The sequence below is a fragment of the Squalius cephalus genome (genome assembly GCF_949319135.1).
Source record: "Squalius cephalus genome assembly, chromosome: 19".
Lineage (NCBI taxonomy): Eukaryota > Metazoa > Chordata > Actinopteri > Cypriniformes > Leuciscidae > Squalius > Squalius cephalus.
Genome location: NC_137140.1, coordinates 613,913 through 635,778, shown reverse-complemented (window position 1 = coordinate 635,778; position 21,866 = coordinate 613,913). Strand labels below are relative to the sequence as shown.

At 42.1% G+C, this 21,866-nt stretch overlaps 1 protein-coding gene across 1 annotated transcript in view; it reads left to right on the top strand.

Moving 5' to 3' along the window:
* Positions 1 to 465: 465 nt before the first annotated feature.
* Positions 466 to 21,866, top strand: part of dnah9 (dynein, axonemal, heavy chain 9) — a 117,746-nt gene continuing 96,345 nt past the window's right edge. Inside the window, exons 1-22 of the mRNA XM_079850921.1 lie at positions 466 to 563; positions 3,914 to 4,110; positions 4,203 to 4,361; positions 4,449 to 4,579; positions 7,238 to 7,449; positions 8,118 to 8,351; positions 9,145 to 9,312; positions 9,398 to 9,514; positions 9,990 to 10,140; positions 10,213 to 10,327; positions 10,427 to 10,495; positions 12,925 to 13,051; positions 13,131 to 13,386; positions 14,255 to 14,496; positions 14,603 to 14,738; positions 14,862 to 15,058; positions 15,652 to 16,076; positions 16,711 to 16,933; positions 18,013 to 18,179; positions 18,932 to 19,802; positions 20,164 to 20,294; positions 21,535 to 21,661. Coding sequence (XP_079707047.1) covers positions 492 to 563; positions 3,914 to 4,110; positions 4,203 to 4,361; positions 4,449 to 4,579; positions 7,238 to 7,449; positions 8,118 to 8,351; positions 9,145 to 9,312; positions 9,398 to 9,514; positions 9,990 to 10,140; positions 10,213 to 10,327; positions 10,427 to 10,495; positions 12,925 to 13,051; positions 13,131 to 13,386; positions 14,255 to 14,496; positions 14,603 to 14,738; positions 14,862 to 15,058; positions 15,652 to 16,076; positions 16,711 to 16,933; positions 18,013 to 18,179; positions 18,932 to 19,802; positions 20,164 to 20,294; positions 21,535 to 21,661 — 4,527 coding nt within the window. The 5' untranslated portion in view covers positions 466 to 491. The remainder of the gene's footprint in view (positions 564 to 3,913; positions 4,111 to 4,202; positions 4,362 to 4,448; positions 4,580 to 7,237; positions 7,450 to 8,117; positions 8,352 to 9,144; positions 9,313 to 9,397; positions 9,515 to 9,989; positions 10,141 to 10,212; positions 10,328 to 10,426; positions 10,496 to 12,924; positions 13,052 to 13,130; positions 13,387 to 14,254; positions 14,497 to 14,602; positions 14,739 to 14,861; positions 15,059 to 15,651; positions 16,077 to 16,710; positions 16,934 to 18,012; positions 18,180 to 18,931; positions 19,803 to 20,163; positions 20,295 to 21,534; positions 21,662 to 21,866) is intronic.

Here is a 21,866-nt window from a genome sequence, read left to right as displayed (position 1 = left end):
TACACGACGCTTATGGCCGTTAAAAACGCGTCATCAGTCAGAGATGAAGGCCCGTATGTTTACAATGATGCATTTAAATGAATAAACCGACGGTTTGTCTTTGGCATGGCAACAGCAGGCTGACCATCATGTAAACACTGGGTTGCTATGGAGACAGCGGTTTAAAGCAGATCCAGTCAGTTCAGTCAGTTAAACTCATCGGCAAAATGGAAAACAACGAGCAGTCAAAAGTGGACGAAAGATATGAACATTTAGAAAACTGTGTATTAAAAACGTTTAATCTAAAGTCTGACCGCTGGCAAAAATGTCTTGCCGTAGAAGAACAACGACAGGTCATTCAGGACTTTTTAGATAAAGCTGACCAGACGAGTCTTGTCGTGTCCCTCGGTTCCTCCGGACAGCTCATCCCAAATCTCGGATTCTCGGGACGCGGGAAAAACAAATCTGTTTATTTTGTGAAACAGAGCAAAACAGCGCTGTCCGTCAATACCATGAAAACACATTTAACTTGGGGAAGTTTGTCTCAATCTCCTTTGGAGGAGCTCTCGGTGCTTTTGGAAAAGGTGAGTCGAGTTCGCGCTGCCCGATTGGCTAATGAATCATTCTTTTGAATCGGTTCTTTGTAAATGAATCACTTAATCAGATTTTCAAAATGATTGTAAAGTTACATAAATTCATTTATAAATACAACTAATGAGAGCATTTTTAGCTATCAAATACAGTGTTTGATACAAACTGCAAAGCTAGTAACTTAAGTTAACTAACTTAAGTTTTATGTATCGAGTTGGAATCGTTTTAAAAGACATTTGCAAATTACAACCGACTTTGCTTCGGTGTTGTGACGCATTTCTAAGTGAAAGAACATTGAGGAGATGAAACTCACCCTGGTGTTGTTGTGTCCTTCTTTCTTTTCGGACCACAAAAGGAGATAGTTTGAAACATGTCCTGCACGCGCTCCGCCATTTGAACGGCGACCAGACTCAAACCTTACACAAATATACAAAAGTATCACGTAATGAAATGCCATAGAAAGTGCTTGGGGGGCAATAACAGTTACTATATTAAGGCTTTGCGAGAAATAAACCATATTATTCAGTCAAAATACTGAGCTCGGCCGTTAAGCAGTGATGGGAGAAACGAAGCTTTCCAAAGCTTTGAATCAATTGAACCAATTACTTCGCAAAATGATTCACTGTTTCGAGACGTTTCTAAACAGTTATGACGTAAAGAAGCCTCGTTTCCTAAACGTGTCACGTGACTTTTGCAGTATGAAATTAATATAATGTCGGCACTGTGTTTATGATTATGATACTGTACAATTACAGTAAAACACTCGTTGTTGAGTCTGCAGTCTGAACATTTTACCTCAGGGCGTACATACAACTGAATCAACTGAGAATCTCACCTCAACATCCTAAAATCATCAACAATCTTCATCCACACAGTTGATTTCTGTTTTTTGTCTTGACAGATTATGGTTTGTCACAGATAATTCAGGGTATTTCCCAACTTTATTGCGTTTTCCGTCGTCTTGTGACCGGGAGTGTGTTGTGACCGGGCGCCTCCGCTAGGGGGCAGCACTCGATACCGGCTGCGATCACGACAGGCAAACGTCGTGCTTTCTCACGGAGATTAATAACTTTCATCATGGAAAAATAGCACAACAGGGAAAAAATGGTTTTGATTAATTATTACTAGGACAAACACATTTTTTTTCTGTGTATTAACTTGCACTGGTTAATTGTTCACCACAATACTAGTAATGTGCGCTAACAAAGTAAATAGCGTCACATTTGATTTAATGACGACTTTAAAATAACAGCTGTTTTATTAATTAATGAGTTTTATTTTCTTTGACAATATTTCAGCAATCCGTTCGTGTTTTCTCTGCTAGCTGTTTAGAATCAGGAGAAGTGCTGTCCGTTGGCAACCGAACGATTCCTTTGAGTCGGTTCTTATCAAAGAATCACCAGCTCAAACCAGTCCGCAGAACTGTCCGAAAGAGTCGGTTCACATATTAGTTTGCACCGTTTTTAGTTCATTTAACCAGTAGAATAAGCTGTAGGATAATTCAGAACAAAGGACTTATATATTCAACTACAATTGATTGAAACCAAATTAGCAATTACTTTTAACTTTAAAATTACATTTTTAATATCACATAACATTAACAAATGCCGATTTCTCTTCACCCATACATACTGTATAATGAATGTTGCTCCGTGTTTTTAATGTCTAGTGGAAGAAAGTGTACCTGATGGTATAATCAGCGTGTTTAAATAGTAAGATCACAGATGCACTTCTCCACAGTTCAGCTAAAGGCCTGAAAGCATCGCCATGCTGTGGCTGTGATGGTAAATGTGTATTTGCACATTAGTTTGTGTTTATTACTTTTAGGGAGGGAGTTAATGTAGTGCTTTCAGATTGACTTTTTCTGCGATGTTGTCTTGTTTTGCACTTCTCTGCCCTCAAACACCGGCTCATAATGATGAAGATCTACGGCTGAACATTTCACATAACTTTATTAATGAGAAGTAGGCCAAGGTTAGCACACGAAACCGCCCAGCTAACAACCCGTAACCAAATAACCCATGAAGTTATGACAATGTTATTTCTGAATGTTTTCTGAACGTTCAATACGTCCATTTTTTAAATGTTTTAAATCGTTTTCTGTTGGTCAAACAAACATTTCATTATCATTTTGGAAACGTAATGGGAACGTTACTTTTGAATGTTATCCGAACGTTCGAAATCCTAAATGTTTCAGGAAAAAATGTTCCATGAAGGATGTATGTTTAATGTTTTGTGCTTATGTTTGAGAACATTTCTATTAAAGACCAGATAACTTTGAGCGAATGTTCTAATCAGTTTACTGGAAGAACGTTTGTTCCTAGCTTTGAGAGAACCTTGACAGAACGCTAGCTTTAGTTCTGAGAGTTGTCCTTGACCTGCACGACTTCAGCTCCAGATGATCCATTGTTCATGGCTTACACATGTAGTGTAGGTCAGCAAAACCCCAGAGCTGTTGCCCAGCAATGAGCCGTGACCCTTGACCCGAGAGAAGAGTCTCAGCTCGTCACTATAGCAGGAGCCGCTTCATTAATGTCAACACTGGGTCAGGTTTACGAGACAATAGGCTAATTACTGATAATCACATCAGTCTGCGTGCGCTCCTAACATTCACAACATGACTAACCCTCTTATACCTCATTGTGTAATTATAGACTTTACACCATAAACTGGGTTATAGTAAAGGCTGCTGGGTTAAAGGAGTCGTTCACTTCAGAATTAACATCTCCTGATAGTTTACTCTCCTCCTCGTCATCCAAGATGTTCACGTCTTTCTTTCTTCAGTGGAAAAGAAATTAAGGATTTTGAGGAAAATGTTCCAGGATGTTCCTCCATATAGTGTCTTCAATGGGGTCCAACGGGTCGAAGGTCCAGATGTGAGTTTCAGTGCAGCTTCAAAGTCTCGACACGATCCAGCCGAGGAATAAGAGTCTCATCTAGACAAACCAGCGGACATTTATACCTGATTATATAATGTGTGTCGCATCACAGCTAGAGCAAGACCAGTAGTTGTGGTTAAAAGTATATAAATGTTTATTTTTTTTTAGAAAGTGTCCGCTGATTTGTCTAGATGAGACTCTTATTCCTCGGCTGGATCATGAAAAACTCACATCTGGACCTTCGACCCGTTGGACCCCATTGAAGACACTTTATGGAGAACAATCCTGGAGTGTTTTCCTCAAAATCCTTCATTTCTTTTCCACTGAAGACAGAAAGACGTGAACATCTTGGAGTGAACGACTCCTCCACTCGCTGTAGCTCCTGCGTCTCTGACTGGAAGTCTCCACAAACACTGTCACAGCATAAAATTCCATTGTCTAATTTTTAATTTTCTTCATTTTAGCTTGTGGAACCATATCTGTCCAATATGAGGAACAACCGGGACGTTCCTCAGGCTGTCTCTCAGGACCTCGTGCGCCATGCCCACGATCTTAAGAACAAGGTGTTTGTCATGATTGGAAAAGTCAAAGGCAAAACGTTCCTTCCTTTGCCTCCAGGACTGGAGAAGCTGGAGCAAGTTCCTCATGAAGGAGATAAGAGGTGGCTTCCTAACACACTGGGGTTTTAATAAACATGCTTTTTTTTTGTCTGAAATATTTAATTTGCATCTTTGTTTGGTAATATTTTTGCAGTTTGCATCACGTGGATAGAAGCCTCATTTATTCCATGGAGACGGTTGTGGTTGATTGGACGAGTCAGGTGTACAAGGTCCTGAAGAGGGACTCGTCGGAGCTGCTGCTGGAGGGCACGAGCCCGACTCCTCTCGCAGAGCTGAGCTTCTGGAAGACCAGGTGAGTGTGACTCCGGCACGGGGAGGTCCGTCTCCTGGCCTGGAAAAGCCCTTCAACCGTGTTTGTTCACTTGGTGTTGTGTTGCAGGCTTGCTGACCTCGAGGGCATTCACCGCCAGCTCCAGGCTCCTAGAGTGGCCACGCTGGCGGAGCTCCTGTATGCCATCGACAGCAGTTACTATCCTGCTTTTGCAAAAATGCTCCGGGATGTTGTGGAAGGTACGGTGTTGTGCACAAACATCAGTTCTGCCTTTAAACGTGATGCATTAAAGATGCCTTTTCCCATGTTCATCTGTCTCTCTTCCCAGTCTGTCAGTAACGCTCTGTTTACTTCCTGTCTCTGTGAAGCCCCTCCTCCTGAAAAGCACACTGTGCTCTGATTGGTCGTGTTTAAGTCAAGTCACCTTTATTTATACAGCGCTTTTTACAATACAGACTGTATCAAAGCAGCTTCACAGTGATAACATGAAAATAATACAACAAAGTTTGTTTCTAGAAGAAAATTGCGTCATCGTCCGGCTTAATTAGGGCAGATCAATAATATTGTTGAATATTAAATGTCCCCAACTAAGCAAGCCAGAAGCCGAGGCAACAGTGGAGGAACTGAAACTCCATCAGTGACAGAATGGAGGAATTAACCTCGGGAGAACCCAGACTCAGTCGCTCAGTTCTCCTCTGGCCAACCAGCGAACAGTGTGTGATTATGATCCAGGCAGCGTTACAGGTCAGAGATCAGAACATTCAGAACATTATCCAGTTCCCTCTGGTTGGAGGTCGGAGTCACGCTGGTGTGGAGACGAGTTTGTTGAGGATCGACGAGGCCTTCACAGGGCTGATGAGGCTGACACCTCAGGGATGCGTCGTGGACGTGTGCAGGCGCTGGTCCACCATCAGATCTGGATATGGCCCGGATCCGGCTGACTGCAGTAAACCTCGGAATAAACAGAAAGACTAAGATGCCATTCTTCTTATGATGTAACGAGTACATCAGGATTTATAGGAAGTGTCCCCGTTTCTTGCTGTCCAGGGGCCATATTCACAAATAATTTTAAGGCTAAAAGTAGCTCCTAACTGGCAAATTTAGGAGCAACTCCTAAAAATAATGGGCGTGTCACTCGTAACTTTAGGACTCCTAATTTTTTTCACTAAGAGTAATTCACGAAGCATTTTAGCCCTAAAAGTAGCACCTAAGCCTGGGACAGCTTAAAAGAAGTCGAGAGGACTCCTAACTCACTAAGACCTTCACAAACCGCTTTTGTGGCATTTCACGTCGCGATGTTCTGAAATGCGTATGCGGCGCTACAGGAGCTTCCAATCGCGAGGAACAATTCTGCATCGTAGGCATAACTAGGGATGCAATAACGCCACCAACAACAACCAAAACTAGGCTACTCATTGCATGTAAACTCATTGTAACGTTTCATTGTGAATCAAATTAAAATGTTCTTCTCTTTGCAAACGTAGGCAGAGGCATATAGTGACAGATTAATTCAATAATGTTGCAAAGATATTGCATCAATCCATATGTTTCATTAGGCTATAGGCTATTTGTTTTGCCTTACTCTTTATTCATTTAGGCTATTTATTCAGTTATTCATCATCTTCCGTCCTTCGCACTACTTGTGTAGCGCACGCATTCTCAGACCTGTCACCTGTCACTCATCATCGTAGGGGAGGGGTTTGGAATCATTCCCGCGTTACAATCATCAGCCAATCAAAGTGGTCACTTCAGTCAAGCTCGTGCATGAGTAATGACGTCATCCATAGCAACGAAGACTCACTCTTAGTTTAGGAGTTGTCATTTTTCTTTACTAAGAGTAGGTCTGAAAGGCGTTGTGAATAACTTCTAAGAGAAAACTCCTAGCTAAAATCTTTTAGTGCGATTTAGGAGTACTCCTAGTGGTGAGATAAAATGCTTTGTGAATACGGCCCCTGATCTATGCAGCCTAACATTGAATAACAGAAATGTAATGTTCTATATGAACGCCAGGATAAAGAGATGTGTCTTTAGTCTAGCTTTGAACTGACAGAGTGTGTCTGCTTCCCGGACAATGTTAGGAAGAATGTTCCAAAGTTTTGGTGCTAAATAGGAAAAGGATCTACCGCCAGGAGTCGATTTTGATATTCTAGGTATTATCAACTGGCCGGAGTTTTGAGATCGCAATAGACGTGAAGGACTATAATGCGTTAAGAGCTCGCTCAAGCACTGCGCAGCTAAACCATTTAGTGCTTTGTAAGTAATCAGCAATATTTTAAAATTTATGCGATGTTTAATAGGGAGCCAGTGCAGTGTTGACAGAACCGGGCTAATATGGTCATACTTCCTGGTTCTGGTAAGAACTCGAGCTGCTGCGTTTTGGACCAGCTGTAGTTTGTTTATTAAGCGTGCAGGGCAACCACCCAGTAGAGCATTACAGTAATCTAGCCTTGAGGTCATGAACGCATGAACCTCACACAGAAAGCTCCAGCTCTTCTCTATATCAGTGTTCCTGAACTCCTGAAACGCCTCCATTGTATCTTGAGTTTCTTCTGGGAACGAACACGTCACAATATTCCTCATTATAATAATTAATGCGCAGAATAAAGGGGCGGGGCCTGGTTGAGTTAGTTAGTAGTGTGTTAAACTGGCGGTTATGGTAAGGGGAGGGGCGTTTCCCAAACACACTCGACCAATCACAACACACTGCTCCAGCTGACCAATCAGAGCATAGTGTGCTCTTCAGAAGGAGGGGCTTCATAGAGACAGAAAGTAAACAGAGCGTTACTGACAGACTGGGACAAACCTGCTCTAATAGAGTAGAAAAAGGGCATAATATGTCCTCTTTAATTGTATGAAAGCTATGAATCTTCATTGGATTTTGTACTGTGTTTATAAAGCTCTAAAAGAGGCGAAGAACATCAATGCCTTCCTCAAGCCGATGGAGAAGCGTTTGGAAGATCTGGAGAGTGCAGACTTCAGTGAGGTGAAGGGGAAGATCGCTGGCCTCATGCACACAGTGTGTCTGATCTGGGCCAACTCCAAATACTACAACAAACCGGCCCGAGTCATCGTGCTTCTACAGGAGATCTGCAACCTCCTCATCCAGCAGGTATTCTGACCTAGAAACACTTCATTTAAAGGTACACCAGCGTCACAGGGGCAGTGCCCTTTCAGATGGTTCACCTGTACCTTATTCACCCATATTACACCCTAAAGAAACACATGGTACAGTACATGTTAGTGCCTTTTGAAAGGGTTCCGTTGTATAACAATTAAATATTATATTAATAGTTAACGAGAACAAACTATGAATAATATTTCTCAAGCATTAATCTTACAGTAGTTCACTTCATTTTCAACAATTACTAATATTATTAAAAGCACAAATGTGTTAATATTATTAAATAGAGCAGCCGCCAGTTGCATAGAACACTTTGACTAGTCTTACAAGTTAGTCATCTATTATTTTTCTTTAAGTACGGTCATAACTTTTATAAGTCAGTTACTTAAAATCGTTGATTAGTCTAATTTAAACTGAAACATAAGACTGATTACTCCTTGGCAAACTGCTAGTTAGTCCAACTAGTTCTTAACACATAGTGGCTAAGGTTATGCAACTGGCCACTGAGCTAAAATGAACAGTTGTGTTCTTATAACCAATGTTAACAAAGATGTATTATGTAGAATACAATGTATTGCTCATTGTTAGTTAATTTTAGTTGGTGCGTGAACTAAAGGGACGTTATTGTAAGTGTCAGCGCTTCACTTACTCGTCAGGCCCGGAGTTTCCTGAACCCAGAAGACATCCTGAAAGGAGACGTGCAGGAGAGCCTCCAGCGAGTGCAGACGGCTGTGGATGTGCTGACGTACTTCAGGAACACATACGAGGACCGACAGGCCAACCTGAGTCAGTACCAGAGGCCCGAGAACACGGTTCTGCCGTGGGATTTCTCCCCACTCCTGGTGTTTGTTGGGCTGGAGCACTTCATGAAGAGACTGAGAGCAATCGAAGTAAGCAGAGACACTTTTCACTTTTCATTATTCAGACACCAGATATCATTTTTGATATATTTTTTACTAGTGTGTGCAGGACACTATAGCTTATTTATGTAAGTGAGGAGAGCAAAATAAAGTAAACTGTGACATATTATACCCAACAACTCTTCAGACACTTTGAGCTGATCATGCTTTCTGAAGTCAAGTCAAGTATATTTGTATAGCTGTATATTTGTATATTTGTATATTTGTATATTAAATTAAAATAATACAACAAGGTTTGTTTCTAGTGGAATTTATTGATTGATAAAATTAAATTAAATATCCCCAAAATATCCCCAACTGAGCAAGCCAAAGGCAAATAAAGTGTGTTTTCTTTAATTGCTAATGCTCTTTTTACACACAGACTGAACACAATGAAGCATTGCTTGGTGATTGGTTGAGCTAAACTGGTATTATCTAATTGTGTAGTTAAATTTAACAGCTGACAGATATTCAACATAATTCATGTGTGAGACAGTCTAACAGAAGGACGGACAAAACCAGTCAAATATCAACTGAGTTCTGCTCATATTTTATCACCATTTTCTAAACTATAGCGAATAAACTGATAATGTGAGAAATGTTGAAGGAGTGTGAATAGATTTAGGTCTGACTGTATGTGCAGTTGTGCATAGCGTATGCTTGGGCCCTAAACCTGAAATGATACAGGCGTTCTGGGTAACTAAGCTATATGGAATTATGTGGGGGGGAAAAGTGATATTATATGAAGACAATGTTGTCTGATTTTTTCATTTCCACTGTCTAGACTCTCCTGCTGACGGTAGTTGACATGATGAAGCTGGAGAAGGTCGAGTTTGGAGGGATTCAAGGAAAGTCTCTCTGCCATAAAGTCCAGCACTTACATCAATCCTTCTTGGAGAAATACAAGACTTTCTCAGAGAAGCCGTACGACTGCTTTGATGTTTGTGATTTGGTAAGTGGGCACCTTCTGCAACAACACGCCCCAAACGCACAGATGGCAGGTTGGCGTTCCTTGATTAAAGGGTGCTTGTTTGCAGGAGTTTGAAGCAGCTCTAATGGAGCTCCAGCGCACTGTGGACGGCTCTGACCAGCAGCTGGGTGCCATCTTTGGTCATGCTTTTGATGATGCGTCTGGACTGGAGGACGCTTTCAAGGTGGGCAACACTTTCTGTTAGTGTAAAAGGACAGTAATGCTGCGAAAGCGTTGTTTGTTGTGGAGCTGCACTCATGCTCCCTGGGACATTACACACAGACAGTTCCAGAGCTTTGCTCTGTCTTTAATGAGTTATGGATATCTGCACATTATCAAGTCCCGATCAGGAACGCAGCCTGTGTTTAAGACTGGAATGCACACAAATCTCCACGGACTCGAGATCTTTAACAGAGCTCAGTCTGAACCCTGCAGGAGAAGAAAATACACTTTAGGGGCTTTTTTATTTCTGAGTTGCACTCGCAACGAGCAGAATATTCCACCCTGGAACATGTTTTCATTACTAGCATATCTGATTTTTGCAGTTGATAGTGCAGTGAACCATAACAATAAAAAGTATGTCTTTGGTGGAAAGCATTTGTGTTTGTTTTTTCAGTACAAAAATGACAGCACAGTTTCATAGAGTCTCTGCTTGGCAGGTTTTGTTGATGTTTGGCAGACTGTTGGAACGACCCCTGATAGCAGCCGATGCTCAGACTAGATATCCCAGGCTGATCAAAATGTTTGAGGAGGACCTGGAATGTTGCAAGATGATCTTCCAGAATCATATGCAGAAAGAGGAAACCCAGGGTAACATGTAACATCACTGGGGTGTTTGCTATTATCTTATCTTGTGTTTTTAACTGATTACTGGTCTTCCAGGTTACTCTCCTGTCTTCAAGAACATGCCTGTGGTTTCTGGAGGACTGAGATTTGTCCAACAATTGCAGGAACGCATACAAAGCCCTTACAATAACTTCAGATTCATCAACTACCCGTAAATATCTTATGCTTTGTGTTTTTTTGAGAAGGCTTGATTGGGAATCGCCCAACAGTTTGTTTTCTTCATTAAACATCTTTGTTTGTGTTATGATAGGTGTCTGGAGTCTGTGGAGGGAAAGCAGGTGATCGAGAAATACGATGAGCTGATGCAGCAATTCAAACGGTCAGTTTATATAATATACATAAGGGCTATATATACACACAGGGGGCTAACAGGCTAACAAGACACACACAGAACATAGGGTGGGTGACATGACCACGATCACCAGTGAGAGTGCCCGTCATTACCACCAGAGGGCACTCCACCCCGGACTATTGTCATTCCCTCATGAAACTACATGTCCCATAATCCTTTGCCCAGACATTATCACATTCACCCGTGTCTCATTATCTTGTTGTAAACGGATGAGTTGAACTGCTGGATCAGCGGTGGGTCTGGGTCTTGCTCGGCTGCTGGATCTGTGCATGGTGAAGTCTTCTGTTACGAACTGCTCCGAGACACGAAGGGTGAGGATCCGAACGCAGTGTTTTAATGAAAGGGTAATCCTCAATCATAGTGAAGGACAGGCAAAAGGTCGGAACACGGGAACACTCAGAAATGCCGTGTTACACAAGTCTTCGCAGGGAGTGACGGAAAGAGCCAGGCTTATATAGGGTGAGTGAACAAGATAATGAGACACAGGTGAATGTGATAATGGATGATGGTCTGGGCAAAGGATTATGGGTAATGTAGTTTCATGAGGGAATGACAATAGCCCGGGGTAGAGTGCCCTCTGGTGGTAATGACGGGCACTCTCACTGGGGATCGTGACAATATCACTGAATGAGTCATTTTATTTCACGATAACAACAGTTATTTTTCATAAATTTCTAAACCCAACGGCCAACTTGTTTGTTGGTGTTTGTCTGTGCTTTGAGAATTGTCTTTTATTCATTTTTAGGGATTGTTTTGTTTGTTCTATGGAAGGCTCAGCTAAACAGGCCAATAAGAGACTACTATTATTCCTTTTAATTATACAAATGCCACATTAAAACAATTACAAATGTATTTGTCCAATTAAATCCCTAGTATCTTAAATCCCTGTTACTAATCTTGTTTATTTTCATTGTGTGTCCCAGTTTATACTCTAAACCCAGATGAACAATTTTTATTTATCCAATGTATAGACCACTATGATCCACCTTTGTTAAAATAAATGGGCCTTTTTATTGAAGGACCTATATATATTCTCTGCTGAAGCGTGAGCATCAGGGTGTAAGTAGAAGATATGGGTGGTATTGCTGAGGGACCTTCAGGCTCTACATGGAATAAACAAATAAACATGATTTATTTGCTCATTTAAGGCGCTAGTGTCTGTAGATTATTACTTCAGGGTCTCATTTTCTCCAATTATGTGCAATGCTTCCATAGCACAGCATGAACAATGGTTTTGTATAGCATAGCTAACGCAGGAACGCACGCGACTGCCCACAGAGTGTTACAAGAGTGCTTGTATGTGTAACCAAGGACTTGTGTTCATGTGTGTGTTTTGCATGCAGTTTCCCTTCATATGAGAAACTAATTATGCATTTCCCAAGGAGCCAGATCTGTGTTCTCTCCAGTCAGAATCAAGCCCCCTCGTTAGATGATGGGAATCACTGGTGTTGCGGAAACACAATTTAGCCGGAGATGTTATTGGTATCTCTTGTCATAATGTCTTGTCAGTGAGATGTATGACTTGTGTGAAGCAAAAAGATATTTGATTTGGTGGACCGCAGCTCTGCAGCTGAACAAGACCATCAACACCACACCAAGCGCACGGAAATCCAATAAAGGCCAGAGTGTACAGTCTCGCACAACAGGCCTATAAAGAGATTACTGTAACAGTACAGGGAGCCGAGTGATGAATGCTGAGCTTTGGTCAGAACCAGCAGTTCAATCATTCTCACGCACATGCAATCCTACTTACATAAGGATTTGATGCTGGAGGAGTGTAATCTGTACGTAATATGTGCAAGATCGAGATTTGAATACTTAAGAATTTGCCTGTTGTGTTCACAGGGATCCAGGATTGAACCTGGCCTATCCCATTCCCATTCCCAATCCCTCGACGGTCCTTTGAATAATAATATACCTCTACAACATTATCTAATAATTGACTCAGCCAAAAGATGTTTGAGAAAATGTCCGAGCTGCTCTTTTCCAGACAGCGAAGGTTTATACTGTCAAGCTCCAGAAAGGAAAACAATGCATATAAAAGTGGCTTTATATTCAGAGTCCTCTAAACATACTTAAGGTCATGCCATTATTTACTGATTACATTCCCCTCCAACGCAGCTGGAAAATCTGATTTGCGATTGTATTTGATGCAAAAATGCCGTCTTCAGAAATGTTTGACATCTGAGGTTTGAGAGATCCTGTGGAGGAAGAAATACCAGCTTAAATTCAGATTTGTGTAGCTTTATTGCACACAAGTTGCATGAATTACTTTTGAATAAAGCACCACCAACGTTTGATGTATGAAGAGCAACTATTCATTGAAATCCTTCATTTTGGCATACATCAAAAAAAATGTCAGTAATTGTCTTGCTAATTTTGTATTTTATTTCCAGATACTCCTCTAAGCTGTACGACACCTGGACGAGCTCTGTGGACGAGAAGTCACAGTTTAATCTCCAGAAGCCGCTGATATCCCGAGAGCACCGCACAAGACTCATCTCCGTCAACTTCAGCCCGCAGGTCTCTATACACACGCGTGTGCTCAGCATGCTAATATAGCTCTGCATGGGCTGAATGAGAGTGTTGTCTGGTCCTGCAGCTGGTGTCGGTTCTGCGGGAGGTGAAGTACCTGAAGGCCAGACAGGCGGAGGCCATCCCAGATATGGCGGAGGACATCTATTCCAAGAGGGAGTTGCTGTGGCAGTATGTGGCCAATCTGGAGCTCACAACCGGCTGGTACAACAAAGTGATGAGCAGCGTGCTGGAGGTGGAGATGCCACTGATCCAGAGCCAGCTGACAGACATCGATGCCAAGCTCAAAGAAGCGGAGGAGAGCCTCTGCTGGACAAGCCCAGGTACAGATCTATCAGACCATCTACAGACGTCATCATGAACACCCCAATCTGCCTAAACTTCAGCTTCCTTCAGTCCAAACGAAGGCAACACTCTTATCTCAGTGACATCTGGCAGCTAACAGGAACATTTCACATATAATATTTTTTGTTGTTCTCAGCACTTATTATGGTAACACTTTACAGTAAAGTTCATTAGTTTACATTAGTTAATGCATTAATTAACATGAACTAACACTGAGCAATACATTTGTTACAGTATTTATTAATCTTTGTTAATGTTAGTTAATAATAATCCAGCTGTTCATTGTTTGTTCATGTTAGTTCACAGTGCATTAACTAATGTTCACTAATACAACCTTTGATTTTAATAATGTATCAGTAAATGTTGAAATTAATATTAGCTAAGATTAATTAACGCTGTAGAAGTATTGTTCATTATTAGTTCATGTTAACTAAGGTAGTAAACTAATGTTAACTGATGAACCTCATTGTCAAGTGTTACCTTATTACCATAGAGCTCTGATCAAAAAACTCTGATCAGTTTGTGTTTTTATTTTATGATTGAGGTTTATTATATTTAGTATTTTTATTTTTTTTATACGCTCAAAAATAAAGCCGGTGTTTAAGTCTGGTCTCTAAATCAAGCTTTTTTTGTACTTTGTTAATGTTCCAAACCCGTATGATTTTCTTCTTCTTCCGACAAAAGCAGATGTTTAGCAGAATGTTCGTGCTGCTCTTTACAATGCAAACGAACACACCACAAATTACCTTTGCAAATGTCCATGTTGTCAGGTTTGAAATGACATGATAATCCACTCTTTTGATTTAGAATACTCTAACTAAAACATCTACCTTTCTAATGTGTTAGGAATCTGGGAATACATCCAGGACAAACGTGAGATGGTACATGACTTGGAGCAACGGCTGCAGAGGACTAAGGACAATGTGGAGGAGATCCAGACTATCATGAAGAGCTGGACTACGCCAGTGTTTGAAAGGAAGGAGGGGAAGAAAAATACTCTCTTAAACCTGGATGATAAGACGGAGCATCTGGAGAGAACGTACAACCACATCCGTGCCTCAGGAGCCAAGATCCATCAGCTACTGAAAGTATGCTGTGACAAAAGCCAGTGGGAATCCCGTCTAATGACAACTGACAAAATGACGCATGTTAAAGGAGCGACTCAACATTTCTTTTGTTCTTCTTTTGTTTCAGGACAATCTGTCACTGTTTAAAGCAGAGCCGTCCTCTGCCCAGTGGAGGAGTTATGTGGAGTACGTTGATGAAATGCTCATCGATGGTTTCTTCGATGCTGTTGAGAGCTCCCTCAAGTTCTTCATGGAAAACACAGGTGTGCTTTCTAACTGTTTTTTAAGCCTCTCTAAAAGTAATCATAGGGGTTTCCCTAGACGTTCCTGCCACTGCAGATCGATCATTCCTCACTGAGACCGTAACACACGATTCCCCCATACAGACGAGAGCGCAGGCTTGGATCCGCTCTTCGAGACCCAGCTGTGTCTGCAGGCGCCGGAGATCGTGTTCCGCCCGTCCCTGGAGTTTCAGGCTTCAGACGGCTTCCCTCATCTGGTGGAGAGCCTCATCAGTGACGTCTTCAGGATCTCCACGCTTGTGCCACGGTTATCTGAGCACATCGGTTTCCCACACTATCAGGTACTGATGCCCAACAGATCACTTCATCTGGGCTTCTTCATTGTCTTCTTTAAAGTCATCGTGAAACGGGTCCAATACATTTTACATGGTAAGCTTGGAGGGGAAGTGTGAAAAAGGAAGAAGGGTCTGTGAGGTCAGCTGAACATTTGTAATTTCAAAGGCAGTTCAAGTCATTCCCGGAAAACAAAAATAGAAACATTCCATTGTATATTATTCTTTTGAATGTTCTCTGACAGTTCTGAAACAACATTTAAAAAACGTTAGACGAACATCCAACTAAAACGTTTCAGAAAAATGTTCCACGAATGATCTTTAAATGATGTGTTTGTGCTAACATTTAGAGAACATTACTGAAGACCAGATAACTCTGAACAAACGTTCTATAACATTTCTGGAAGAATGTTTGTTCATAACTTTGAGAGAACCTTGCCACAGCGTTGGCTAGAGTTCTGAGAACGACCCCTATATGCTGGTTTAGAAAAGATTATAAAGAACAAACTGAAACCAGAAACGTGTATTAAAACAAGAGCAGACGATTTTGTGTTCATGTTATTTACATCGGATATATTGACACAGTGGTCTTCTTCCTTCAGGATGATATGGAGGACATGGAGGATCTGGTGGAAATGAGGCAAACTCTCATGGAGCGTGTGGAGAAGATCATGGGAAAGTGCCTTGAGTACCGCAACACCCTCGAGCGCTACGCCTACCTGTACGTGGACGACCGAGCGGAGTTCATGCAGCAGTTCTTGCTGTACGGGCACATCCTCACGAGCGAGGAGATCGAGGCCCACGCTGAGCACGGCGTCCCAGAAGCCCCTCCGCCGCTCGAGAGCTTCCGGCAGCAGGTCGACTCGTACGAGCGCCTGTACGAGGAGGTGCAGCGGCTGCAGCCCATACACGTGTTCGAGGGCTGGATGAGGGTCGACGCGCGAGCCTTTAAAGCTGCCCTGCTCAACGTCATCAAGAAGTGGAGCCTGATGTTCAAACAGCATCTCATTGATCATGTCACTAACAGGTAAAAGCACTGAGTAGCTAACTCCATGACAAATATGCTAATCAGAGGCAACTGAAGCTGCAAAACGCTCTGCCTGATTTCGTACAAGGAGCTTGAAGAGCTTGAATTTGACGTTTTGAGTCTTGGAAACCCCTGAAAACAGCCGTATTTCTGAAAGGGTGCTTGAATTATTGAAAGACAGTAGGCTGTATTAGAGAACAGTGTTCAGTTTTATCTTTTCACACCCATCTGATATTGATATAGAGCCATTTCACCTAGCTATGAGCGTGATATTGCTCATATAATTATTCTAGTATATTATACAGCTTTCATTCTTCCGGTCAATATATATATATACATATTCAATGGAGAAAAATCAGTTTGAATAAGGAAAGCGATATCTTTGTCACAGTATCCTTTTAATAGTTAAAGTCACCGCAGTCATTGCATCTGCTGCACTTTATTTGTGCCATTTTGTTTTATTTATCTATTTACCTTTTTTATAATTTGAAAGATAATCAAGATATTGTTTGATAAGTGAGATCTCTGATTGTTGTCCTTGAAAACCAAAAAGTAGTGCTTGAAAAGTCCTGGAATTTAATTTTCCAGTATCTGCCCGATCCCTGTTGTAATCTGTGTGCCGTGTGATCTGTAGTCTGTCTGACCTGGAAGAGTTCATCCGAGTGACTGAGGCTGGCTTTGGGAATACAGTGGAGGAGGGCGACTACGAGGGCCTGAAGGAGATGATGGGTTTCCTGATGGGGCTGAAAGACCGGCAGAGCGCTACAGACGAGATGTTCGAGCCTCTGCAACACACCATCGATCTGCTGAAGACGTATGAGCAAGAGCTCCCAGATGCAGTCTACAAGCAGCTGGAGGTGAGCGTCTGCATCATGGATAGTGTGGCCTCTGAGGGAAGGTTTTGCTGAACGCTGGTTTTGCATTAAACTGCTTAAATGCGGCTCAGACCTCCTAGGATTCAGAATGACGATCTTAAACTTTATTAGCAGTAACTCTTCTCTAACCTGATGTTCTGCGGGTAGATATCCTGAATGAAGGATTATTTGGACTGCTGTGGAAAAGACCAGCTTAAACAAGCATGCATTCCCATGATGGGTCCGGGCCGGATTCAGGAGAAGCTGCTTAAGAAAGAACTTTTTTCAAGAAAATTTCTAAAATCTTTGTAAGAATGTCCCATAGTTACAAGACCCCCCAGATGAGTAGGGTAAACTAATAGATATCACCATACTTCGCTATTACAAGTTTTCTGAAATGTTGTTTAAATATGCAAATGAGGCGTTATCTAATTAAATATGCACTAAATTGCATACATTTTTAGAAGAAAAATCTGAACATTGGATGAAGTCAGGTTCAAAATTCTTGTTTATATATATATATATATATATATATATATATATATATATTAGAGTCTATAAAGGTTTTAGGGGATTTTGGATGTCTCTATTTATCAGTGCACAAATCAGTAAATACTGGCAACAGCCAAAATAAATACATTTTCACCATTTATTTAGGAATAAAATGTTGTATAAAATCAGGAAAATTATATATGAACAAACCCCTCTGTTAAACCCTTCAGAATATAGATAAGAATAACACTGTAAAGTTTGGTGTATGTCAGTGTTACTGAAGTGGAGATTTATGGCTCAATTTAAAGATATAAACTGTAAGTGAAATCTACAGATGCACATAGATAAAGTACTCTAAAACATACAGTTAAACGTGTATTTTGGATGTTTTCTTTACACTAGTCTGAAAAAAACACTTTATGAAAAGGCAAAAAGCCCACAGTCTCAAAGTTGACAGATGCCTAAAAAACACAGTTTTTGCCTGTAGTGTCTGGCCTTAATACGCTAGTGGCTAGCATGTTCTGCTCGCGGTTATCATCATGTATGCTGGTGTTTTCAGCGTGGCACTGCTCTGTGTGTTTGATGGACAGATGCTGCCAGAGAAGTGGACCAACATGAAGAAGCAGGCTGTGGGGGTGAAGCAGCTCGTGGCCCCGCTGCAGGCGAACGAGGTGGCAAACCTGCGCAGGAGATGTGCCTCGTTCGACGTGGAGCAACACACCTTCAGGGAGCAGTTCCGCAAGAACGACTTCTTCAGGTACACAAGAGTCTCTGAGAATGAGAATTGTTTCAAAGCAGCTTCATAGTAATAAACAGGAACAATACAGAATCAGTGATGCAAACTTCATCAAATATGAGACAAATTCAGATTGTAAAGCAGCTCTACAGAAGACCATAGTGCTGATATTCCGCTTACGTCTGCTCAATGTGGATTGAGTTCAGATCGATATATGTGTGAAATCCATAGACTGTAAAAAATATGTGCGTAGTGTCCGTGACGTCACCGTGTTTCTGAAGAGCGTTTTGAAGCCCAAAGTGGGCGGAGCCGGCCGTCGCCATCTTGGCAGCGTCACTCCCGGATAAACGAAAATGTGCAGCGAGGCGGATTAGCTGAGGTGGCGTGACGCTAACAGACAGCAGACAAACGGCTAGTACATCTAGCGGCAATCCACCTGTCACTCAAGCGGCCACGCCCTTAATTATGCAGAACTTTAAGGCTTAATATAATTTAAACGGATGAGTTATAAAATAATTCACCCCCTCACAGTCGTCATGAAGGGCAGAATTAGCTATATAGACCAAAACCACTTTTTGCACCAGACTGTAAACATGTTTTTTCTGCTGTAAAGTTGGGCATTTTAACATAGGGGTCTATGTAATTGACTGTCTTCTGCAGCCGGCCTCTAGTGGCCAGTGGATGAACTGCAGTTTAAGTCACTTCCGTGTTGGCTTCAAGAGAGAGACCGGACGGCTGCAGCTTGGTGAAATATGCTCTCCATTTGTTTTCAGAACTGACTGTGTGAATCCGCATGAGATGCTGGACGCCGCACACGAGCAGATCCAGGAGATGGACACTATGATGGCTGGGCTCATCGAGTCGGCTAATCTCTTTGAAGTGAACATATCAGACTTTAAACAGCTGAAGCAGTGCCGGAAAGAGCTGCCCATCCTCAAGGAGCTGTGGGATCTGGCGCTGGTGGTCCAGTCGAGTCTGGACGCCTGGCAGACGACGCCCTGGAGGCAGATCAACGTGGACGACATGGAGATGGAGTGCAAGCGCTTCTCCAAAGAGCTGCGAGCGCTGGACAAAGAGGCTCGCTCGTGGGACGCCTTCAGCGGACTCGACGGCACCGTGAAGAACACACTGATCTCGCTGAGAGCCGTGGCAGAGCTGCAGAACCCGGCCATCCGAGCGCGCCACTGGCTCCAGCTGATGAACGCCACCGGGGTCCACTTCACCATGGACCAGGACACCACGCTGGCCGACCTGCTGCGCCTCAACCTGCACCACTTCGAGGACGAGGTGCGGGGCATCGTGGACCGGGCCGTGAAGGAGATGGCCATGGAGAAGGTGCTCGGCGAGCTGGACACCACCTGGACCAGCATGGCCTTCGACTTCGAGCCTCACCCACGCACTGAGATCCCTCTGATCAAGTCCAACGAAGAGCTCATCGAAACGCTGGAGGACAACCAGGTGCAGCTGCAGAACCTCATGACATCCAAGTACATCGCGTTCTTCTTGGAGGAAGTGTCCACGTGGCAGAGAAAGCTCTCGGTGACTGACTCCGTGATCTCCATCTGGTTTGAAGTGCAGAGGACCTGGTCTCACCTGGAGAGCATCTTTATCGGATCGGATGACATTCGCTCCCAGCTTCCCGAGGTCGGTCTTGCTGATGTGTTTCTATTGTTATTCATTCTTTCTTGACTGAAAACTTGTCTTGCCCTCGAATAGCCACCAAACACACACACATGTAAAAACAGCCGGAGTAGTAAAGAAGGAAATGTGAAACAGACTTTAATGGAGAAAGATTTGAGTAGCATCTTGTCCTGCCCTCTGGCGCTCTATTCATAGATCTAGATGAGAGATGAAAATGCTTTTGGCCGAAAACATTTGGATAATTACTGCTGGGCGCCTGCGGCCGGGACACAGATGTTCCTCAGAATGTCAGAGGGTTCTTTGAGGTTTTTCTTTATGGCAAACTCAGTTGTCTCGACTCATTCTCTCATGAATGTCTCCACAGGATTCCAAATGCTTTGACGGTATCGATGCTGATTTTAAAGAGCTGGCGCTGGACGCCAGGAGAACCCCGATCGTTGTGGAGGCCACCAATAAACCTGGGCTCTACAGCAAACTAGAGGACATGCAGAGCAGGTCTGCCGCCGATCACCTGATCACCTCACACGAGTAGCTGACTCCACACCTGTGTCACCTTAGTTTGCTCCTTTCTTCCCTTCGTAAACAAGAGATATTAGGCAGAATGCTTGACCAGCTCTTTTCCTGAAAACAAAGGTTGAAGACAATAACTATAGCTATAACGGTTTAAAGATCATTCTAACTCTATGGAAATAGTGGAGTCCGTACTTATAACGATAAAGACTAAGAGGAACGATATCGTTGGCTTTCAGAGCGATGAACAATTAAATGCTCTCTTTAAAGAGACAAAAGCAACAAACTTCAGCGTGCTTATAATAAACAGAACATTATAATAAACAGAACATTATAATAAACAGAACATTATAATAAACAGAACATTATAATAAACAGAACATTACAATAAACAGAACATTACAATAAACAGAACATTATAATAAACAGGTATAGGTGTTAATATAATTTTAGTGGTATCACTTTACAATAAGGTTCATTAGTTTACATTATTTAATGTATTGACTAACATGAACTAGCACTGAGAAATACATTTGTTACAGTATTTATTAATCTTTGTTAATGTTAGTTAATAATAATCCAGCTGTTCATTGCTTGTTCATGTTAGTTCACAGTGCATTAACTAATGTTCACAAATACAACCTTTGATTTTAATAAAGTATTAGTAAATGTTGAAATTAACATTAACAAAGATTAATAAATGCTGTATAAGTGCAGTTCATTATTAGTTCATGCTAACTAATGTAGTAAACCAATGTTAACTGATGAACCTTATTGTAAAGTGTTACTATTATAGTTATAGTTATTGTTCCTCGTTGTAGACACTAATGTAGTTATTGTCCGTTGATGTGGATGCTAGTTATCGTTATAGTTATTGTTCTCGGTGTGGGTGTGTCTTTAAAGTGTCCAGCATTAGAAAGGCCAAGTAAAGCATCATGGATCTACAGTAGAGTTGTCCATCAGACCTGTTCTCTATCACACTTACTCTGAAGCCGTTCCAGACGTCTGTCTTTACACTGACAGTTCTCACAAATCTCATTCAAACTCATGATCAATTAAAAATGGACATTTGAACACTTTCTTGATGGCGTTTATTTCTTGTGCATCATGTGACTGACTGTGTAAACAATTCCTTTAAGGAAAGCACACGTGTCCCATGATGCTTTGCGTTGAGCTGATGGTTATCTCTGGGATTGAGTGAAAGTGATTTCCCCTGTTCTTGCAGATTGTCTCTGTGTGAGAAAGCCCTGTCTGAGTATCTGGACACCAAACGCTTGGCCTTTCCACGCTTCTACTTCATCTCCTCAGCTGACCTGCTCGACATCCTGTCCAGTGGCACTGACCCGCACCAGGTACACCACACCGAGCATACCACCGCCCCTATCATGAGACACATGTTTCTGTGCTAATGTTGCAGCACTCTGGATGAGGTTTGCTCATGGATAAGCTGCATTTATGTGCCTTTTGCACACACTAGATGGCAGTGTTGATTCCTGCTTCCCAAACTGTCTTGAAGGCAAACTGCAAGTTTCCATATGTCACATTAGGACAAACTTG